This window comes from Pollachius pollachius (assembly GCF_949987615.1).
Source record: "Pollachius pollachius genome assembly, chromosome: 8".
NCBI lineage: Eukaryota > Metazoa > Chordata > Actinopteri > Gadiformes > Gadidae > Pollachius > Pollachius pollachius.
The window spans coordinates 1271237-1289179 of record NC_136941.1 but is presented as its reverse complement, the minus strand read 5'-3'; the positions used below and the strand labels follow the sequence as shown (position 1 = coordinate 1289179).

At 50.7% G+C, this 17943-nt stretch overlaps 1 protein-coding gene across 1 annotated transcript in view; it reads left to right on the top strand.

Annotated features, from left to right (window-relative positions):
• The window catches only part of LOC307079773 (piezo-type mechanosensitive ion channel component 2), a gene marked incomplete at both ends in the record, with an annotated part of 44394 nt that overhangs the window by 12996 nt on the left and 13455 nt on the right, over window positions 1-17943 (top strand). Inside the window, 24 exons of the mRNA XM_079742280.1 lie at window positions 110-242; window positions 754-938; window positions 1759-2025; window positions 2297-2405; window positions 2975-3096; window positions 3715-3774; window positions 5539-5687; window positions 6252-6416; window positions 6974-6990; window positions 7485-7886; window positions 8288-8463; window positions 9222-9398; window positions 10011-10169; window positions 10729-10929; window positions 11264-11468; window positions 11852-11953; window positions 12528-12693; window positions 13370-13613; window positions 14634-14730; window positions 14948-15107; window positions 15856-15945; window positions 16994-17070; window positions 17211-17285; window positions 17653-17768. Of these exons, the coding sequence (XP_079598406.1) occupies window positions 110-242; window positions 754-938; window positions 1759-2025; window positions 2297-2405; window positions 2975-3096; window positions 3715-3774; window positions 5539-5687; window positions 6252-6416; window positions 6974-6990; window positions 7485-7886; window positions 8288-8463; window positions 9222-9398; window positions 10011-10169; window positions 10729-10929; window positions 11264-11468; window positions 11852-11953; window positions 12528-12693; window positions 13370-13613; window positions 14634-14730; window positions 14948-15107; window positions 15856-15945; window positions 16994-17070; window positions 17211-17285; window positions 17653-17768 (3654 nt within the window). The remainder of the gene's footprint in view (window positions 1-109; window positions 243-753; window positions 939-1758; window positions 2026-2296; window positions 2406-2974; window positions 3097-3714; window positions 3775-5538; window positions 5688-6251; window positions 6417-6973; window positions 6991-7484; window positions 7887-8287; window positions 8464-9221; window positions 9399-10010; window positions 10170-10728; window positions 10930-11263; window positions 11469-11851; window positions 11954-12527; window positions 12694-13369; window positions 13614-14633; window positions 14731-14947; window positions 15108-15855; window positions 15946-16993; window positions 17071-17210; window positions 17286-17652; window positions 17769-17943) is intronic.

Genomic DNA, 17943 nt, shown 5'->3' with positions numbered 1-17943 from the left:
CACGTTGGATGTTTGGTTGTTCCTCGTGGTCAAAATTGAAAACTTTATCGACAAACACGCTAGCCGACTGTAGAGACCCTTGTGATTGACCTCTCTCTCTTTTCGTCAGCCAATGGTGTTGCTGATGGGCAGCTCTTGGCATGATCTCCATGGCAACGAGCTGGGCTCTCTGCTGGGAGGGGCGGGCTACACCAACTGTTACACCCCCCCTCTCTACGATGAGAAAGAATCTCCGTCACTAGGTAAACTGAGCTAATCCCAACTCGAGTTTCAGGAAACATTCATTTGTCAACGTGTTGGTGTGTTGGTGAGTGTTGGGATTCAATTATTCGTTCGTCGTTCACGCTGGTTGGATAATGGCGGAAGATGATTTGATCCAAGTCATGCAACATTGATTTTCATAATTTTGCATGACGGTCTTTATCAATAAAAGCAGTAAAATATTAGTTGATGTAAAACAAATAGCAACAATAGTTATTTGAGCATAAAACTCGGGAGGGATGGACCACCACCCGGCGCCCTGTGTGCACCTGGCCGCTAAGAGGAGGGAGGCAGAGGGGAGGCATTCCACACAATGTTCTGAAAACGGCGACTTTAAACGCCGTTCTCTCCTCGCAGCTCCCGAACGAACACGTCACAGCGACTACAAATCCCTCTTGACGCCTTACTCAGCTCTCCGCTCGCATCTCTCCGTCGTCTATCCATCCTATCCACCTCCTCCAACTCCTCCTCCTCTCTGTGTCCTCCCCCCAGCGGCGCCAGACGAGCCCCAGTGGGGGCGGCCCGGGGCCGAGGAGCCCTGCAGTCCCGGCACGGGGCCCGGCACGGGGCTGGGGTCCGAGGGCCCGGCCCCCGCCCCGACGGGCCCCGGGGCGCTGGTGGTGGTGGGGCGGCTGCTGCAGAAGCACAGCTACGTCAGCGGCCTCATCATCATGATGGTGAGAGAGAGACCCCCCCCCCCCCCTCTGTGTCTTTAAACCAGTGACCCTGGTAGAAGGTGGAAAAGGGTCACCCAGTGAGGTTGTCCTGTGTTTAAGGGCACTGGGTTTGATCCCCAATACCTGCAGTCTGTTGTCGTAAGGTTCTGTCCTTGAGCAAGGCATTTATCTCCAGTGTGTGTGTGTGCGCGTGTGTGTGTGTGTGCGTGTGTGTGTGTGTGTGTGTCTGTGTGTGTGTGTGTGTGTGTGTGTGTTTATGGGCAGTATGAGGCCGGAACACCTTTTAAAGCACTACTGGCTAGATAAGTACTATATCAATGCAGTCCGTTAGAACATTTGGTCCGTCTACAAGACGGAACCCAGTCCGTTCCACCAGTGAAGAAACCTTCCTGAAGGTTTCCTCACTGGTGCAAGGTTTTCCTCACAGGCCGAAGGTGTTTAAAGGTACCGTAGTCGCTGACTGTTGGCTGTCATCAACCGTTGAGTCAGGATGGAATTCATACATCACGTATGGTACGGGGTGCCCAACCTTTATCCAAAGAGAAACACCATAAGACACCATAAGACACCATACCACGGGTTAGCAGTAAACACCAGGGTTAATGGGAGACAGGAACAATCCCTGTGGGTTGGGACTCTATTCTCAATATTCCTGCCTATGCCGGTGTTAATGGGAGCCAATCCCATTGGATTGGGATTTATATTCCCAGCGTTCCTCCCTATACCAGTGTTACCAGTAGACCGGATCGATCCCAGTGGAATGGGACTCCTATTCCCAACGCTCACCCTCCCCTTCCACCCTCCCTCCCTCCCCCCCCAGATCTGGAGCATCACCTACAACAGCTGGCTGACCTTCGCGCTGCTGGTGTGGTCCTGCATCATCTGGATGATGAGAGACCGCCGGCGCTACGCCATGCTGTCGGCGCCCTTCCTGGCGGTGTACGGCTCCGTGCTGCTGGTCATGGGCTTCGTCAGCGCCCTGCGCCTCCACCGCAACGAGCTCTACCCCGGCCTGCCGCTCGCCGTGGTCGGGGACTTCGACCTCAACAGCTACCACCCGGCGCCCTGTGTGCACCTGGCCGCCAAGGTGGGTGGGGGGAGGGAGTGATGGGAGGGGGGAGGAAGGATGGGAGAGGGGGGAGGGATGGGAGGGAAGCTTCTCTAGGGTCAGTAGGATTCAGACAAAGTTGAACAAAAAACAGTAGTGTGCATTGTTGGATTGGGTTAATATGAAGGGGATTCAGAAACATTGAACATGGTTGTATAATCTGTGTATTTAAGCAGGAAACCCCCTGCAGTATAATCTCAAAGGGTATCCATGTTACAACCGGCTGTTGTCTTCTCTGCTTGGGCCTCAGATCTTCTACACCTTCAGCTTCTGGCTGATGCTCCGGCAGCAGCTGCAGGAGATCCACGAGCAGAAGATGATGAAGGCCCAGTCCCTCGATGAAGTCAAAGTCGTCTCGTGTAACCCCCCTCTGCATCACTTCCTGTCCTCAGGGCCGTCAGTAGAGGGCCCTTAAGGCTAATCGGCTAGGCTAACGTGCTAGGCTAATGAGCTAGGCTAACGAGCTAGGCTAACGATCTAGGCTAAAGAGCTAGGATAATGAGCTATGCTGACGAGCTAGGACAAAGAGCTAGGCTAATGGGCTAGACTAACGAGCTAGGCTAAATAGCCAGGATAACAAGCTATGCTAACAAGCTAGGCTTACAAACTAGGCTAACAAGCTAGGCTAACAAGCTAGGCTTACAAACTAGGCGACCAAACTAGGCTAATGAGCTAGGCTTACAAACTAGGCTAACAAGCTAGGCTAACGAGCTAGGCTAACAAACTAGGCTAACGATCTAGGCTAACGAGCTAGGCTAACGAGCTAACCTGTTCACCTACCCAGTCTGAGGTTGACCCAGGTTGATGCTATTACACGGGTGAATGTGTCATTGTTTCCCCATGTTGCTGATGCTTTGAGTTTGTCTTTAAACGGATGATCCTCGTGATGTTACCGGTGTTTAACGGAGCTCCGCGCGGTGCGTTCCAGCGGAGGAGGAGCAGCCCTCCCCCCTGGTGGCCATGCTGGTCTCCGCCGTGAAGGGGCTCCTGGTGAAGTACTGGATCCTCTTCTGCTGCTCCATGTTCTTCGTCATCAGCTTCTCCGGCAAGGTGGGACCCGCTACCCATTCATTAGGGGGGGGGGGGATGTGGCTCAGGAGGTAGCACGGCTTGACCGGTAACCTGAAGGTTGCCAGTTCGATCCCCGGTCGACTCCGTCGTCGGTGTGTGAACGGGTGCATGTGAGGCGATATTGCTTTGAGCGGCCACTGTTTAGAAAAGCGCAGTATAAATGCAGTCCGTCAATTAGGAAAAGTATTTATGAATGAATATCAATGTATGTATGTGACTGTAGTAATCCATTAGAATGATCTGTAAATACAGTTAAATACATCACCAATGAACACATGAATTGATGTCAACCATGGAGCCGTGCCCTTTCTGTACCTGGTGTTATGCAACGATGAAAGATACTTCATCAAAAGTGTGTAGCATCTTATCCTAGCTATCTTTGTTATATACGGGGAGTGGGTTAACCTAGTGATGGTTAGCGCTCGGCACTTGGTTCTATGAAGATCCTAACTGCACCGACAGCGATGTATTGTTGTTTCTCTTTCTTCCGACCATTGGACTTATTGTAAGTCTCTCTGGATAAAAGCGTGTGCCAAACGCCCTCAATGTAAATGTAAAAGTAAAAATGAGTTGTTCTACATTTTGTTCACCCATCAGGTGGTGGTCTACAAGATCCTATACATTGTCCTCTTCCTCCTGTGTGTTGTGCTGTATCACGTGAGTCCTTCTAAAATATCACTCTGTCTTTATCAGACCAACGACTCACTGCGTTATGAACAGTAAATCAATAATCCTAATTGAGAAGGAACCTTGCTGGCATAATCAGTATTATCCAATCAGAACGCCTGTGGGCCGTCCAAAACGAAATATCAATAAGTTGAACACAAAATCCCCAAACTCTGTGTTGTAAATACATCTCAGACACGGGTGACTTGTGTGTGTGTGTGTGTGTGTGTGTGTGTGTGTTTGAGACATGCTAATGCATAATTTGAAAGAAGCAAATGCATTATCCAAAAGATCGATCAGACATTTTTCACTGTAAAACAAAGCAGCCATTCACGGTAACACTGAAAATATTGAGTCAACATTGAGCTGACTCAATATTCTCACATCCAATTCTGTGTCTCTCTGTGCTCTCAAACATACACACGCATTCACAACCACATACGCACACAGACACACACACACTGAAACACACACGCACTCACACAAACTTACACACACACACTAACACAAACACAAACGCACTCACACACACACACCCACACCATACCATGCTGCGAAACACTTGTGAAGGCCTTCCTTACAGTTAAGGGTATTGATTGTGACTCATAAAAACATTTTCACCAGCGTTTTCCCCGTTTCCGAGCTCTTCTTGAGTTTCTGCTGACCGTTTACATCTCTGGGAGCCACTTACACACACGGGCCCCTAATAGCCCCGGAGATGACGCCATGAATCCTCCATCTGTGTTAGAACCACATCAGCAGCTCTGCTGTTAAACAACCGCTCCGATTGGATGATGAAGAGGGGTGCGGACATTTTCAAACGGTCGCCATTTTGTTTGTATGATATTGGAGGAATCACCCCGATATAAACAAATGGAATGTTTTTAATCAAATAATAAACAGTTGCACATTGGTTATCACTGCTGCCTCACATAAAGAAGGTTGTGGGTTCAAACCCCAGGGGACGACTCTTCTTTGAGGGTTATGATTGTCCCACTGCTCTGCCCTTAAGCAAGGCACAGGCACTGTACCTGGGGTTGGATCCCAGGTGTCGCTCTATGAAGCAGCGGCCCTTTTCTCACAGCTCTGAGCGAAGGATGGGTTAAATGCAGAGGAGGAATTCCCCATGGGGATTGATAAATAAGTGTTTGTGAAATAAATACATAGAGTCTGGAAATCTAAATTGTTAATCGTTAAATCCTCCAAAGTGTTGCCTGTAAGCTCAAGCCCACTCCAGCCCGAAGTGAGTCAATTGTGCTTTAAATCGTTTTGTTCTTTATTGACATTTCGGTGCAACGTATAACCATATTGTTTTATCAAGCTATAGCACTTATGGGAAAAAGGTGTTGATAAGACACGATAGGAAGGTATTGATCGCTGTGGAAACTCAGTACATCGAGCTCATTCAGACCAAAACATTACTTTTAAGTCGCTGGATAACAACTCCTATTCAACCTCAACGCCCAGACACACACACAAACCCGCTCGGACACACAAATCCACACACAAACAAACCGACAAACACACATGAACCCACACACACACACAAACCCACCCACACACAAACCCACACAAACACACAACCCCAAACCCACACACAAACCCGCTCGGCACACGAATCCACACACACTCAAACCGACACAAACCCACACACACAAACCCTCCGCCACACACACAAACCCACACACACACACAAACGTACGGCCCTGCCCACCCCTCCGTCTCTCCAACGGTTGGGTTCTGCTCTCTCTCCAGGTCCGGTACGACGTCTGGCGGAGGATCCTGAAGACCTTCTGGGCGGTGGTGGTAGGCTATTCCATGTTCGTGCTGATCGCCATCTACATGTACCAGTTCAGGACCGTATCCGGACTGCTGCAGGCGATCCCGGGCATGTCCGAGGAAGGGTGAGCGACGAAGGGGGTCGTATACAGATGTGTTTAAGGACGAGAGAGTCAGGCATACACGTGTTTAAAGAGGAGAGAGTCAGGCATACACGTGTTTAAAGAGGAGAGAGTCAGGCATACACGTGTTTAAAGAGGAGAGAGTCTGGCCTTAACGTGTTTAAAGAAGAGAGAGTCACAGACACAAATGTTTCTAAAGAAGAGTCAGACATAAATGTGTTTTCAAATAAGAGAGTCAGACACCAACGTGTTTAAAGGAGAGAGAGTCAGAAATAAAAGTGTTGAAAGAAGGGAGAGTCAGACATAAATGTGTTTAAAGAAGAGTCAGACATAAATGTGTTTAACAAAGCTCACTGTACTACACTGGTTGGATGTTAGCTGTGGTACACTGGTTGGATGCTAGCCACGCTACACTGGTTGGATGCTAGCTGCGCTACACTGGTTGAATGCTAGCTGCACTACACTGGTTGGATGCTAGCTGCACTACACTGGTTGGATGCTAGCTGTACCTCTCTGTCTGGTACTCATGTTGGCTGGGTGTCCCCTCCTCCTCCCTGGGTGGTCCAGGCTGAGGGACCTGGGGCTGGAGCGCTACGACACGGTGGAGCTGTTCGCCCGCATCCTGCTGCCCGCCGCCTTCCTGCTGGCCTGCATCCTGCAGCTGCACTACTTCAACGACGACTTCCTGTTCCTCACCGACCTCGACAACGTCCCCATAAGACTCGTCCCCAGGTCAGCCTTGTGTGTGTCAATGTTATTCTGGGGTGAGTGTGTGTGATTATGGTGTGTGTGAGTGTGTGTGTGTTTCTAGGTGTTTGTGTGTGTGTGTGTGTTTGTTTGCTTGTGTGTGTTTCTGTGGGGTCATGTTTTCTTGTGTTTGTTTCTAGCTGTTTGTGTGTGTGTGTGTGTTTTTGTGTGTGTTCATGTTTGCTTGTGCTTGTGTGTATGTGCGTGTGCGTATGTGTGTGTGGTTGTGGAGGGGGGGGATTATCTTCGAGCGCACACACAAACACATCCACACGTCCGCGGCTTCATGTGTGTGGGGGTGTTTATAGCTACTCAATGTGCCCAGATAATGGATTTTATATCATCCATTTCCATAAATACTTAAAGCTCTGTGTCAACCGGTGAGTGAAATAATCGGATAAACACCTCTCCTGGGGCGGCACACATTTCCTACAGAGGGAATCACTAACAATAAACGGAGGGAATTGTGTAAAAAAACACTAACATATTACTGTTTCCACATGTGATTTGTCGTCTCACCTGTCAATCTCTTCTCTGTCCAGGGAGGTGGGGCTGAAGGGTTCGATGGATGTGATATCCGAGATGTAAGAGCTGCATTTGTGTCTTCACGAACGGCCTCCAACGCTCACGCTTACGCTCTGCCTCACACACGCTTGAATGACGCACACTTTGCTTAGCTGCTTGTTGCTCGTGTTGTGTAGCTCTGTAGTAGTCTCCCACCCTAACGCCCGTCAGAATAGAGACGCCTTCGCTGTGACATTGAGACTGTAGGACTTGTGATGTTGACATTCTCTCTTCGGTTCCATCAACAGCATTAAAGAAAACCTGGAAAAGCTCAAGAAAAGGTAAGATGAATTATAATTATATGTCGATAAAATGCATGTTGCTTAGTTTATGACACTTTATTGTCCTAAAGATTATTTCCGGAAATGCATCCATTTTAATCTGGACTTTGACGATAAAAAGCCTCAAACAAACGAATGAGAGGACCAATGACGAGTCATTGGTCCGAATGAGTCTCTAAAGCCTCAGCTCTGAAGCCTTGACCTGCAGCACAAACGTCCATCCATGAGGCTCACGCAGGGGCCGCTGCTGTCCGCAGGCTGGTGAAGGAGCAGATGAACGGACGGAGCCAGGAGACCCTGAACAGCGTGGGGCTGTCCTCCTGCACCGACCGCGCCTCCTCCCAGGAGAAAGGGCCCTCCTGCACCGACCGCGCCTCCTCCCAGGAGAAAGGGCCCTCCTGCACCGACCGCGCCTCCTCCCAGGAGAAAGGGCCCTCCTGCAAGGGCCGCGCCTCCTCCCAGGAGAAAGGGCCCTCCTGCACGGCCCGCGCCTCCTCCCAGGAGAAAGGGCCCTCCTGCACCGACCGCGCCTCCTCCCAGGAGAAAGGGCCCTCCTGCACGGGCCGGGCCCCCTCCCAGGAGAAGGAGGCCTCCGTCGGGGAGGAAGAAGGTAACAGGGGCCCAACGTGATCGAGCATCAATTTTGTTTGCGGAAAAATGATTCGAGAATGGACATTTTATTAGTGTCATATTATTATAAGTCCATATACCCTCGTGTATTTTCCCTCTGTGTGTGTTATTTCAGATATTTTATATTTGACTCAAAAAAAAATGTTTTGAGTCATTTTTAAATTATTTAATACCAAGTAATGCTTAATACTACAATATTAATCATATACTATAGTATTTATTTATTTATTATTTTGCAGTCTGGTCTTCTATTGCAAATCGGGCTTTCAGCATCACTCAGTAAAACCACACTCTACAGTGAACGCAGTTGGTTGGACGTTCTCTGTGCTGTGATCTGTGATGGACTGGATCCATCGTGCTGTCCCCCCCCTCTGCCCCCAGAGGGGCCCCTGAGCGAGGGGCCGGACCCCTGGGGGCTGATGGTGGACCGGGCCAGCCGGCTGCTGTTCCAGGGCCTGGCCGGCCTCCACAGGGTGCAGGTGATGTGCTGGAGGCTCATGGAGCTGCACAGCCTCAAGATCGTCTCCTCCGGCATCATCTGGGCCTCCCTGCAGGAGGTGGGGGTCTGGAGGGGGGGGGGGTGTGTGTGAGTGTGTGTGTGTGTGTGTGCGTGTATGGCTGTGTTTGAGGGTGTGTGTGTGTATGTGTATTTGTACGTGTGGGTGTTTCTGGTACTGTGGGTGTGTGTGTGTGTGTTTCTGGTTGTTTGTCTGTGTGTATTTGTGTGTGTGTGTATGTGTGTTTGTGTGTGTGTATTTGTGTGTGTGGGTGTGTGTGTGTGTTTCTGGTTGTGTGTGTGTGTGTGTGTGTGTATTTGTGTGTGTGTTTTTTTTGTGTTCGTGTGTGTGTGTGTGTGTGTGGGTGTGTGTCTGTGTGTTTCTTGTTGTGTGTGTGTGTGTATTTGTGTGTATCTGTTTGTGTGTCTGTGTGTGTGTGTGTGTGTGTGTTTGTTTGTGTTTGACTGTGTGTGAGCGTGTGTGTGTGTGTGTGTGTGTGTGTGTGTGTGTGTGTGTGTGTGTGTGTGTGTGTGTGTGTGTGGGTAGGCAGATTGTGTGATGGGCTTTATCTGGCTATTAAAGTTTAGGTCAGAATCCATAACTACATCAAGCTTTCAGAGTCTTGAGTCCTCAATGATTGAGTTTACTTCAACTCTTTCATCTTTGGCACTCAAAATAATTGATTCAGTCTTGTCTTTGTTTAGCAGGAGGAAATGGTGTCCCGTCCAGGCATGGATCTGCATTAGAGGACTGAGACCTCCTCTTATGTCTGAAGGGAGGTTCTGACCCCGGTTCTTCCCTCCGTCTTGCTCCATCAGGTCTCCCTGATGAACTTTGTGTTCCTGGTCCTCTGGGCCTTCGCCCTCCCGTTCCCACGGTTACGGCCCACAGCCTCCAACGTGTCGGCCGTGTGGGCGTGTGTCATGGTGGTGTGCAAGATGTTCTACCAGCTCAAAGTCATCAAGCCCCTGGACTTCTCCTCCAACTGCACCGCCGTGAGTACAGAGAGAGAGGGAGAGAGAGAGAGAGGGAGAGAGAGAGAGAGGGAGGGAGGGAGAGAGAGGGAGGGAGGGAGGGAGAGAGAGAGGGAGAGAGAGGGAGGGAGGGAGGGAGAGGGAGAGAGAGAGGGAGAGGGAGAGAGAGAGAGGGAGAGAGAAGGGGAGGGAGGTAGAGAGAGAGAGGGGGAGGGAGGGAGGTAGAGAGAGAGAGGGGGAGGAAGGGAGGGAGAGGTAATTCATCAGTATTTGTCACGAGAGAGAATAGTTGATTATGGGCTACAACTAAATCTGAATGATGCTGTACAGCTAGCATGCTAACACACATATGTAGGGCTCCATGTACAAGACGCTCCAGAGTGCCATTGATTTGATCTCATAGAAGAGAATCAATTTCCCAAATAAAGGGGCGCACGTTCAACCCCAGTTCACAGACACAGTAGACAAGACGTATTGATGCAATCCAGTACCAGGAACCTGAACACAAAGTACACGCACATGCTCCTTAATGACGTTCCTCTGAATTCACTGGGAGTAGCTTTAGCAGTATGTGTGTGAAAGTGTGTCTGAAGGCGTCAGTGTGACGGTGTGTGTCTCCACCCCCCCCCCCAGGGCCTCGGCCCGTCCAACAGCTCGGACTCCGGGGGGGAGGCGAGGGCCAACATGGAGGAGCTGCTGGGGCGCTCGCTGCTCTACCTGGAGCCCGTGGACCCCGTGTTCTGGTGCGGCGCGCTGCGCAAGTGTGAGGGCGGGATCCTGCCCTGCCTCAGGGTACGAGAACCGGCCCCGACCGGGTTCGGTGAACCGCTGAGGGCTGTTGTGTCGCCTCACAGATTAGGCCTTTGATTCATAGTCATGCCTGTGGATTGATATCTACGGCCGGGCTGGCGGGCATCCAGGGGATTTCACTTCCTTCCGCCTCGTATTTGTTTTGAGCAATCGTGTGGCCGGAGGAACAAACTTTTAAGCGTGTAAAGTTTGTTTCAAATCTAACTATAGAAATGCACTTCAAATCCTCTTCTGAAAGCTTAATCAACTCGAGGTATTCCTTCTGGCTCGAAGAGACTTTAATTAGTTTGGTATTTCAGGAGTTGATTATCCATAATCTTAAGCAATTGAAATACTTCAAGGAAAATACATTCTATATGTATATACATATATATAAATATATATATATTTATTTATTTATATAACCAGGTCAGTAGAATAACCAGAGAAATACATAAAACAACCATGTTGCTTTATTAAGCCTAAGGTTCCAGTGACATGGACCGAAGCGCTCCACGTCGCTGTGCGCTAACCTTTGCGTTGCACCGCCCCTGCGCCCCAGAACCACCTGATGGTGCTGGGCCTGCTGGTGTTCGAGGCCACGGTGCACCGCCACCAGCTGTACTACCGGCTCCGTAACGACCTGAAGGCCCACCACTTCAGCGTCATCTTCCCCGGCGTCGGCCGGCAGCACCTGGACCACGGCGTGGTGCCCTGCCTCAAGTACTTCGTCAACTTCTGCTACTACAAGTTCGGCCTGGAGGTGGGTGTCTCCCTGCTCTGCAAAAAGAAAAGCACCTCCGGACACACTAGCGACACACTAGCAGGGCGGCATGCGGCTCAGGGGTTAGAGCATGTCGGCTGGTAACCGGAAGGTTGCTAGTTCGATCCCCGGCTCCCCGGAGTGTCGAGGTGTCCCTGAGCGAGACGCTTCACCCCTGGCTGCTGCTGACGAGCTGGCTGTCGCCCTGCGTGGCTGACCCCGCCGTCGGCGTTTGAACGAGTGAATGGGAGGCAGTACTGTAAAGCGCTTTGAGCGGCCATCGGTTGGAAAAGCGCGGTATAACTGCATCCAGTCGTTCTTCTGTGCGCTTCAGATCACCTTGATCGTGGCGGTCAACGTGGTCGGCCAGAGGATGGACTTCTACGCCCTCCTCCACTCCTGCGCCCTATTGGCCGTCCTGTCCCGGAGGCGGAGGAAGGCCATCGGGGAGGTGTGGCCTAAGTACTGCTGCTTCACGGCGGGCCTGGTGGTTCTGCAGTACCTGCTCTGTGTCGGGATCCCCCCCGCTCTCTGCGTCGGTACGTCTGTAGAGGGTTTGCTGGTTGGTTGGTCGGTTGGTTGTGATCCCTGAACAGAAGACCGTAGGCCCAGATAGACATAAGACCGATCATAACCGCCCCGAACAACCTACGGCAGGTTTGTCCTTCACCATGTTTGTGTTTTATCCCGGTTTGTTTACCGGTGTCCCGTCACATTTCCTCTGTGAGGGCGGTCAATAACGGATGAGAATCGTCGCAGTCCGTTAGTCGTTGTGTGTGCTGCTGTTCTCCCAGGGCTCTCTGACGTTTGTCGTATAAACAGATGAACTGCAGTCATTCATGCACTTCACTGCATGTTAACATGTTAAAGAAATCCATGTTTTAGTAGTGTTAGCGTGACCTGATGTGTCTCCTCTGTTCAGACTATCCCTGGAGGACCGCGCTCCGACCTTTGACCTCCAACGTCATCAAGTGGTTCTTCATGCCCGACTTCGCCATGAGGCCCAACCCTTCCTTCATCCTCTGTGAGTTCATTCACCTGTGCTGACGTCTTGCCCCCTCTTCCACGTTTTTCATGTAATCAGCGTTTCATGTTTGATTTGATCAATCACAGACAAGCAATCTCTTGCTTTTCTGCCTTCTCTTCACTTCTCATTTCTTTCCCTTTCCTCATCTTATAGTCTGTTCTCCTCGTCTCCTTAGAATCAAAAATGGAAAAGCAATGATTCATCAAAGTGATTCATCCGTCCATTCCGTGCATGGGAAATGGGGAGCGGCCTTTATAGCACATTCATTCACCACTTCATCTCTCCGTGCATGGGAAATGTGAGCCTTGGTATTCAAGCCTAGACTGGGTAGCCCCGCCCATTATGTCGTTGATTTGAGGTCGCCCTGCACAAGGGTCTAGAGAGGAGCAAAACATTTCTTTCTGCTTCCGATGCGTTTTTTGCGGGAGCCAATCACCAAGCTGGCTTCTCCCCCCCCTGCTGAACGTGTGGTCTGGCAAAAGCCAGGCTAATTCAAGCGGTCAATCTACGATTGAGCTTGGTCTGGCAAAAGCTAGGCTAATTCAAGCCCTTTCATCCCCCCCCTCCCCAGACGACCACCTGCTCCTGCTGTGCTCCTCCCTGCAGTGGCAGGTGTTCGAGGAGGAGAACCGGGCGGCCGTGCGCCTCCTGGCCGGGGACAACGTGGAGATCAGCCGCAGTCTGGACCCGGGCTGCATCAACCAGTTCATACCGGTCGACAACTTCCTGCACTGCAGGTCAGGGCTCACACACTGTGAAACGGTCCCATTACGGTAAAGTACCGCCAGTAGGGTACTGTTTATTTACAGTATTGTTACTGGATCATGTAAATACAGTAGCTTGCTGTGATCTATCAAGATACAGCATGCCACTGTAATATGACTTACTATCTTCTGGAGGGTTAGTGGTGTTGGTGTTATGGGATGGATCTGGTACGGTAGGAGAACAGGGATGTGGTGCTGCTGTGTGTCAGGGCCCACTGTGGTACTCAGTACCCGTACAACAATCCCACTGTCCATTCAACAAGGCCTGTTACATATTCAATCAAAAGGATTTATCCTTTGGCTGGTATGTTATTCAATTATGTGCGTTAATGTGAACAGACGTGAATGTTAACAACGGTTATAGTATATATTTTTTTAAATTGTTGTTAAGTTGTTGTATTTTATCATTAAGAGAATATGTGTGTTGTTAATTGCAGGACATCTTTTTGGAAAGCTGTTCAGTTTATTGTGATACTGTATTGTACATTGTAATGCGATGTAACTTGACTACGAAACAAATGAAGAGCGCAAATAGTGAACTCAAGCGCCACATTAGCACAACTTGAAATCAATACAGTCACAACAAACCGCTCCCTCATCCATTCGCTCCTAAACCTGACGAAGAACCCATCTCCTCTCCTCCCCCCAGGTCCTACCTGGACATGGCCAAGGTGTTCATGTTCAGCTACTTCTTCTGGCTGGTGCTGTGTCTGATCTTCATCACCGGGACCACGCGCATCAGCGTCTTCTGCCTGGGATACCTGGTGGCCTGCTTCTACTTCATGCTGTTCGGGAGCAGCCTGCTCATGCAGCCTGTTCGCCACGTGCTGCGGCTGTGGGACTGGCTCATCGGCTACACCTGCCTAGTCATCGCCTTGAAGAACCTGCTGTCTGTGAGTGAAGGGCTGGTTATCAGTCCCTCCAGAAAAACGCGATTGTGCGATCGCATAATTCAACGCATAATCAGCCAAAGTCCGCATATTCATGCGGGGGCCGCATTTTTTCAAATATGCCGCACTTTCAACGCATAAATTGCCGATTTCCACGCAAAATATGCGGGCTTGCATGATTTCATAATCCCCGCATTTTTGTTGCAAAACAGTCACATATATCTTAGCAGAAAGTACTTCATACAACAGCAGCCATTTCCCCCTGTTGCCATGGGAACGTTATGAAGTGACGTAATTATGCGACGCGAACGTCATTGAAAAGCTGCATTTTTCGCAAGTTCCCGCAATTTTTTGCAAGTTCCCGCAATTTCATCGCATAAAGTTGCATAAATATGCCGCATATTTCATCGCATTTTTAAAGAAAACGTGCCGCATAATCAAGGATTTTTGGCCGCAACAACCACAAAAATACTCCACATTTTTCTGGAGGGGCTGATTATGGTCCCACGTTCCCGCAGCGCAAGGGGGATACTCACCCCGTACGTCCTCGCGGACCCTCCTTGCGTCCACCGCGAGAGTCGGACGTGCGCCTCCCAAAAAATCGTAACCTTCCGTCGAGGCGATAGATTGGTCCGCTCACTAAAACCGACGCAGAACCAAAGCAGGTTCACGACTGCGTCGGAGCTTCTGCGTGGTCCTTCAAGCCCTTGAGGCGCCGGGACCCCACACAGGGAACCACCGGAGCAGAGGCATAGGAAAGCTGATTTGAGAAACAAGCCTGTGCCTGGGGTGAAGTTCGCTCTTTTGTCGTAATATTTCCGTCCGAGTGCAAGTGGCTGACAAACTGGACTGACTTTCTTTCTGTCCTAGATTCATTGTTTAAAATTTTTTATTCTCCTTTCCTCTCCTCTCTCCCCCTGCCTCCCCTCCTCTCCCCCCTCCCCTCCCCTCCCTCCCCCCCCTCCCCTCCCCTCTCTCCCCCCTCCCCTCCCCTCCTCCCTCTCCCCCCCCTCCCTCTCTCAGCTGGGTTCCTGTGCCTACCTCGACAGCCTGTTGAGGCGTGGCTGCTGGCTCATCCAGGCCTTCAGCATGTTCTGTACCATCAAGGGCTACAACGTCCGTGAGTCTGTCACACTCCATTCATTCGTCCGTCCGTCCATCAATCCATTCATCCATACATCGCTCATTCAGCCATCCATCCATCCATCCATCTATCTATTCATCCATCTCTCTGTCTCTCCCCGCGACTGTCTCTCTACTCCTGGTTCCTCTCCCCCCCTCCCCCCTTACCCCCTCTCTTCCCTCTCTTCCCCCCCCCCCCCCCTCCCCTCGTCCAGCGGAGCCCGATGACGACTGTGAGCTCCCGGAGGGCGAGGCGGGCATCGTGTGGGACGCCATCTGCTTCACCGTGCTGCTGGTTCAGAGGCGGGTCTTCCTCAGCTACTACTTCCTGTACGTGGTGTCCGACCTCAAGGCCTCCAAGATCCTGGCCTCCAGGTCCGTCCCGCCCACACATTCCTCTCGCTCCTTCCTATTGGCTCCCCTCACGTGTCCGTCACATTCGCTCTGGTCCGGTCTGTAGTGTTTTGTACACTCTCCATCGCAGTCACGGCCGCAAAGGGCTTCACAGGCCAAGTGCGATGACCCTCGGGTTGCGACAGTAGCTCAGGAGGTGGAGCGGGTCGGCCGGTAACCGCAAGGTTGCTAGTTCAACCCCCGGCTCCTCCTAGCCGAGTTTCGAGGTGTCCTTGAGCGAGGCGCCTCACCCTGACTGCTCCTGACCAGCTGGCTGTCGCCCTGCGCGGTGGACACCGCCGTCGGTGTGGGAATGTGTGCATGAATCGGTGAATATCAGGCGATATTGTAAAGCGCTTTGGATAAAAGCGCTATATAAATGCAGTCCATTTACCCTCCTATCGCCCCCGTCCCCCAAAGGACAAGGGAACATGTGATCATCAATTCAAACGAAATTATTAAAAAATAAAATCGTCACGGAACAAAGCTTGAGACGGAACTCAGAATCCCTCCTTCCAGGGATCGTTAGAAGTAAAATGTGTTTATAATGGACAAGACATAAGGCTAGAAGAACACGCCAAACTGTCTGGGTAAAATGAAATGGTTTGAACATAGACGGAGGTAATGGTGTTTAGGTTTGAACAGTAAAACCTTTGAACGACGTGTGTCGTGTGAAGCAGCAGCGGGTGGATGCGAGTGAATGACCCCCCCTCCCCCCGTGTGTTCCCAGGGGCGCTGAGCTGTTGGAGGCCAAGATCAAGAAGCAGGTGGCGGCCCGCCTGGAGCTGGAGCAGAAGTCAGTGGAGACGCTGAAGAAACAGTAAGACCTCCCACCGCTGAGGCGACCTCACGTTCAGCACCAAGCCGCTCCCCGCCGCCTGGCTAACGACACTCTCTTTTTCTGCACAGTCGTTTGCGAAACGCCCAAAGATATCTCCGTCGTTATTTACATTTGTTAATTCAGCAGGGTGTGCACGACTTACTACCAAAGCTGAGCACCAACCGAAGCTTAAAATCAATATGGAAGCGACTGCAAATGGAAGTGTGGCAGGACGGCGAGATACGAGTGCAGGCAATGGAAAGGTTGATGCTCCAAAGTGCTCATAACCTTCCACATGTCCAGGCTGTTCCTACCGAAGTCATGTGCTGCAGCAGAGACAGCGCAAACGCCCGATAAACCTCCCAGTGCTCAGAAAAAGGCTGGAACTCATTCTCTATCAGCGAAGGGATTTGTCCCAGCAAGTAGCTGTTGTTGTTCATGCAGATATGAGTTATAATGTTTGAATGTATGCAAGTATGCATGTGTGTGTGTGTGTCTGTCTGTCTGTCTGTCTGTCTGTCTGTCTGTCTGTCTGTCTGTCTGTCTGTCTGTCTGTCTGTCTGTCTGCCTGCCTGCCTGCCTGCCTGTCTATTTTCAGTCTGCCTGCTTGTCTGCCTGCCTTCCTGCCTGTCTGTCTGTAGAGGGCGGTGTGTTTGTAGTTAATTGAAGCTGATTTCTTTCCGTGACTTATATCACCACCAAGCTGAGCACAACCTGATTCAAATCGATATAGAAGCAACTGTAAATGTATGTTGTGTTGCTGGACTGCCTGAGACAAGTGCAGGCCGCTGTAGGGGTCAATGGAAAGGTCGGCTCTCCCAAGTGCTCATAAGTCCGGAGCGAGCCAGACATCAGAAACCCCATTTCAATAAATGGCATCAATACAGCGATAACAACAACAGCCATAGTGCTGCTCACGCCTGCAGGTCGCTGAGACAAGGGATACCAGAAGACCAGGGCCTTCTGGGGTCCTGAATTTTCTCGCACACTAAAAAGGCCCCATCCAGCTCCGGTTCAGCTCACTGTGTCTCCCTGTGCTCCCCCCCAGGATGGAGAAGATCAAGTCCAAGCAGAAGCCTCAGTCCCCGAGCGAGGAGCTGCCCGCAGCGGAGCTGGTGCCACCTGGTAAGACCTGATCAGTTGCCTGGTCGATCGGTGCTACGGGTGTTCTGATCGATGCGTCTGTGTCAGCTGGGAGCGCGGTGGCATGAGTAAGACAGACGGGCGGTGGGATGGACCAACAGCTTTGTTTTTGTTCCTTCCAGATGTTAATGATAAGGATGAGAAGTCCAAGATGGACGCCGGGAAATGGTGGAAGCCGTGGGTCTCTGCCCCTGGAGGTGCTGGTCGTCCTAGAGTCTTTTAGAGTTTTTTTGTTCAGCACTAATGACAACGTCTGTGCAAGGCGGGAGCGAAGCCTATGCAGGCTTGTACAGAGTTCCACGCCTATTGCCATATCATGATACGCTTGACATGCAGGCTAAACGTAAAAATTTGATCCACTAAGAAAAGGAGAAACATTGAAAGCAAGGTTATTAGGATCAAAGGCAAAACGGAAGACAAAATCCGTCGAAAAATCTATGGAAGTGGGACTGTGTTAGATCACTTTGTAATTTAATTTGAATGTACTGCATTCATATTCAGCCCATTTTTAATTCACCTTAACATAGGATAACAGTTTGTCTGACACTGCTTCGTTTCCTCCAGTGGAAAACAACTGCGGCTATCACCTCTTTGAGAGTGACAGTGAAGATGACGAGGAGGAAGAGCAGGAAACTAAGGCGGAGGAGAAGGCCGCACCGAAGAAGAAGACAGCCTTCCAGGTCAGGATGACACCGACCAACAGGGATGTGCCTTCACTCAATGAAGTAGCTGCAGCTAAACTACAGACCTGAATGTGAAGATTTATAGCAGTTTACTGTAAAGACTGTTCGCTGTGTTACACTGATCAAGGCTCCACAAGGAAAATGGAAAAATATTGAGCACTGCACATGTGTG